At 59.9% G+C, this 4496-nt stretch overlaps 1 protein-coding gene across 1 annotated transcript; it reads left to right on the forward strand.

Annotated features, from left to right (window-relative positions):
- Positions 1 to 2483: 2483 nt before the first annotated feature.
- LOC123757750 (uncharacterized) lies at positions 2484 to 3839 on the forward strand. Its single transcript, XM_045741587.2, has one exon. It carries the CDS (start codon positions 2484 to 2486, stop codon positions 3837 to 3839), a length of 1356 nt encoding a protein of 451 aa, XP_045597543.2.
- Positions 3840 to 4496: the final 657 nt, after the last annotated feature.

A 4496-nucleotide genomic window follows, 5' to 3' on the forward strand; every position in this document is an offset into this window, starting at 1 on the left:
GGTCACAAGACAAGTGTGTGTGTGTGTGTGTGTGTGTGTGTGTGTGTGTGTGTGTGTGTGTGTGTGTGTGTGTGTGTGTGTGTGTGTGTACTCACCTAATTGTACTCACCTAATTGTGCTTGCGGGGGTTGAGCTCTGGCTCTTTGGTCCCGCCTCTCAACCGTCAATCAACTGGTGTACAGATTCCTGAGCCTATTGGGCTCTATCATATCTACATTTGAAACTGTGAATGGAGTCAGCCTCCACCACATCACTTCCTAATGCATTCCATTTGCTAACTACTCTGACACTGAAAAAGTTCTTTCTAACGTCTCTGTGGCTCATTTGGGTACTCAGCTTCCACCTGTGTCCCCTTGTTCGCGTCCCACCAGTGTTGAAAAGTTCGTCCTTGTTTACCCGGTCGATTCCCCTGAGGATTTTGTAGGTTGTGATCATGTCCCCCCTTACTCTTCTGTCTTCCAGTGTCGTGAGGTGCATTTCCCGCAGCCTTTCCTCATAACTCATGCCTCTTAGTTCTGGGACTAGTCTAGTAGCATACCTTTGGACTTTTTCCAGCTTCGTCTTGTGCTTGACAAGGTACGGGCTCCATGCTGGGGCCGCATACTCCAGGATTGGTCTTACATATGTGGTGTACAAGATTCTGAATGATTCCTTACACAGGTTCCTGAACGCCGTTCTGATGTTAGCCAGCCTCGCATATGCCGCAGACGTTATTCTCTTTATGTGGGCTTCAGGAGACAGGTTTGGTGTGATATCAACTCCTAGATCTTTCTCTCTGTCTGTTTCATTAAGTACTTCATCTCCTATTCTGTATCCTGTGCCTGGCCTCCTGTTTCCACTGCCTAGTTTCATTACTTTGCATTTACTCGGGTTGAACTTCAACAGCCATTTGTTGGACCATTCACTCAGTCTATCCAGGTCATCTTGTAGCCTCCTACTATCATCCTCTGTTTCAATCCTCCTCATAATTTTTGCATCGTCGGCAAACATTGAGAGGAACGAATCTATACCCTCTGGGAGATCATTTACATATACCAGAAACAGTATAGGTCCGAGGACTGACCCCTGCGGGACTCCACTTGTGACGTCTCGCCAATCTGAGACTTCACCCCTCACACAGACTCGTTGTCTCCTGTTGCTTAGGTATTCCTCTATCCACCGGAGTACCTTCCCTCTCACTCCAGCCTGCATCTCCAACTTTCGCACTAGCCTCTTGTGTGGCACTGTATCAAAGGCTTTCTGACAATCCAAAAATATGCAGTCTGCCCACCCTTCTCTTTCTTGCCTTATTTTTGTTGCCTGGTCGTAGAATTCAAGTAACCCTGTGAGGCAGGACATGCCATCCCTGAACCCATGTTGATGCTGTGTTACAAAGTTCCTTCGCTCCAGATGCTCCACTAGTTTTTTTCGCACAATCTTCTCCATCAGCTTGCATGGTATGCAGGTTAGGGACACTGGCCTGTAGTTCAGTGCCTCCTGTCTATCCCCTTTCTTGTATATCGGGACTACGTTAGCTGCTTTCCAAATATCTGGCAGTTCCCCTGTTGCCAGTGATTTGTTATACACTATGGAGAGTGGTAGGCTCAGTTCTCTTGCTCCTTCCTTTAGAACCCAAGGGGAGATTCCATCTGGGCCTATAGCCTTCGTCACGTCCAACTCTAGTAAACACGTCCTTACTTCCCCACTGGTAATCTCAAACTCTTCCAGTGGTTCCTGGTTAGCTATTCCCTCACTTACCTCTGGAATTTCTCCTTGTTCTAAGGTGAAGACCTCCTGGAATTTCTTATTCAATTCCTCACACACTTCCTTGTCATTTGTAGTGAATCCTTCCGCCCCTATCCTTAATCTCATAACCTGTTCCTTTACTATTGTTTTTCTCCTAATGTGGCTATGCAACAATTTAGGCTGAGTCTTTGCCTTGCTTGCGATGTCATTTTCGTATTGTCTTTCTGCCTCTCTTCTCATCCTGACATATTCATTCCTGGCATTCTGGTATCTTTCTCTGCTCTCCAGTGTCCTGTTATTCCTATAGTTTCTCCATGCCCTTTTACTTTGCTGCTTAGCTAGCCTACATCTTTGAATAAACCATGGGTTTCTCATCTTCATTTCTCTGTTTTCCTTTTGGACTGGGACAAACTTGTTTGCTGCGTCCTTGCACTTCTGCGTGATGTAATCCATCATATCTTGGGCCGTCTTTCCCCTGAGCTCTGTTTCCCATGCTATATCTGTTAGGAATTTTCTTATCCCCTCATAGTTTCCCTTTCGGGGTGTGTATGTGTGTGTGTGTGTGTGTGTGTGTGTGTGTGTGTGTGTGTGTGTTTGTGTGTGTGTGTGTGTGTGTAGATGGTGAGCCACAGGGGCGGGTGGCGGGCCACAGGGGCGGGTGGCGGGCCACGCGGGCGGGTGGCGGGCCACAGGGGCGGGTGGCGGGCCACAGGGGCGGGTGATGGGCCACGCGGGCGGGTGGCGGGCCACAGGGGCGGATGGCGGGCCACAGGGGCGGGTGGCGGGCCACGCGGGCGGGTGGCGGGCCACAGGGGCGGGTAGCGGGCCACGCGGGCGGGTGGCGGGCCACAGGGGCGGGTGGCGGGCCACGCGGGCGGGTGGCGGGCCACGCGGGCGGGTGGCGGGCCACAGGGGCGGGTGGCGGGCCACAGGGGCGGGTGGCGGGCCACGCGGGCGGGTGGCGGGCCACGCGGGCGGGTGGCGGGCCACAGGGGCGGGTGGCGGGCCACAGGGGCGGGTGGCGGGCCACGCGGGCGGGTGGCGGGCCACAGGAGCGGGTGGCGGGCCACAGGGGCGGGTGGCGGGCCACAGGGGCGGGTGGCGGGCCACGCGGGCGGGTGGCGGGCCACAGGGGCGGGTGGCGGGCCACGCGGGCGGGTGGTGGGCCACAGGGGCGGGTGGCGGGCCACACGGGCGGATGGCGGGCCACAGGGGCGGGTGGCGGGCCACAGGGGCGGGTGGCGGGCCACGCGGGCGGGTGGCGGGCCACAGGGGCGGGTGGCGGGCCACGCGGGCGGGTGGCGGGCCACAGGGGCGGGTGGCGGGCCACGCGGGCGGGTGGCGGGCCACAGGGGCGGGTGGCGGGCCACAGGGGCGGGTGGCGGGCCACGCGGGCGGGTGGCGGGCCACAGGGGCGGGTGGCGGGCCACGCGGGCGGGTGGTGGGCCACAGGGGCGGGTGGCGGGCCACACGGGCGGGTGGCGGGCCACAGGGGCGGGTGGCGGGCCACAGGGGCGGGTGGCGGGCCACAGGGACGGGTGGCGGGCCACGCGGGCGGGTGGCGGGCCACAGGGGCGGGTGGCGGCCCACAGGGGCGGGTGGCGGGCCACGCGGGCGGGTGGCGGGCCACAGGGGCGGGTGGCGGGCCACAGGGGCGGGTGGCGGGCCACGCGGGCGGGTGGCGGGCCACAGGGGCGGGTGGCGGGCCACGCGGGCGGGTGGCGGGCCACAGGGGCGGGTGGCGGGCCACGCGGGCGGGTGGCGGGCCACAGGGGCGGGTGGCGGGCCACAGGGGCGGGTGGCGGGCCACGCGGGCGGGTGGCGGGCCACAGGGGCGGGTGGCGGGCCACGCGGGCGGGTGGCGGGCCACAGGGGCGGGTGGCGGGCCACAGGGGCGGGTGGCGGGCCACGCGGGCGGGTGGCGGGCCACAGGGGCGGGTGGCGGGCCACGCGGGCGGGTGGCGGGCTACAGGGGCGGGTGGCGGGTCACGCGGGTGGGTGGCGGGCCACACGGGCGGGTGGCGGGCCACACGGGTGGGTCGGGGTCCCGCCCGTGTGGCCCAGCATGGAGGTCGATCTGGACACCCCCCGGACACCTAAAATACCCGGAGTAAAATACAGAGACATGTGGACGGTGAGAAAGGAGAGCGAAAAGAGGAGAGAGAGACAGACAGACAGACAGACAGACAGAGAGACAGACAGAAAGATAGACCAACAATGAGACCAGCAGACACACACACACAGACAGACAGACTCGGGCACCGCCAAATACCCCTTACAGTTAAAAACAAGTAACTACCAAGGTTTGGCTCCGGATATAACACCAGATTCCAACTTTTAATGCTGCCATTGAAACAGAAGGTGGCGTGTATATCAGAGAAGTGGCTACCTTGCCAGTTGTGGTGGCAGCCACAGACTGCTCTCACTCTCTGTGAGAGGTCTGTGGTGCCACAGACCTCCCCCTCCCTGGCACCAGTTGGGGTGCCAGTCGCCGGCGACACACTAAGTTACAAGTGTTATGATGCCTTCTTTATGGCTAAAGTTTTGTGTTCGTCCCATTAATCAGGAATCCCAGTCTCTGTGAGGCTGTGTACAATTACTTAGCCTTGGTTCCCTCTCTGACCTGACCTGGTCTGGCCTGACCTGACCTGGCCTGGTCTGGCCTGGCCTGACCTGGTCTGACCTGACCTGACCTGACCTGACCTGACCTGGTCTGACCTGACCTGGTCTGGTCTGGTCTGACCTGACCTGACCTGACCTGACCTGACCTG

This window comes from Procambarus clarkii, chromosome 40 (assembly GCF_040958095.1).
Source record: "Procambarus clarkii isolate CNS0578487 chromosome 40, FALCON_Pclarkii_2.0, whole genome shotgun sequence".
Classification (NCBI taxonomy): Eukaryota; Metazoa; Arthropoda; class Malacostraca; order Decapoda; family Cambaridae; genus Procambarus; species Procambarus clarkii.

What these genes read in the sequence shown, in the direction of transcription:
- LOC123757750 (XM_045741587.2), top strand. Translation starts at nt 2,484, where the DNA reads ATGGCGGGCCACAGGGGCGGGTGGCGGGCCACGCGGGCGGGTGGCGGG.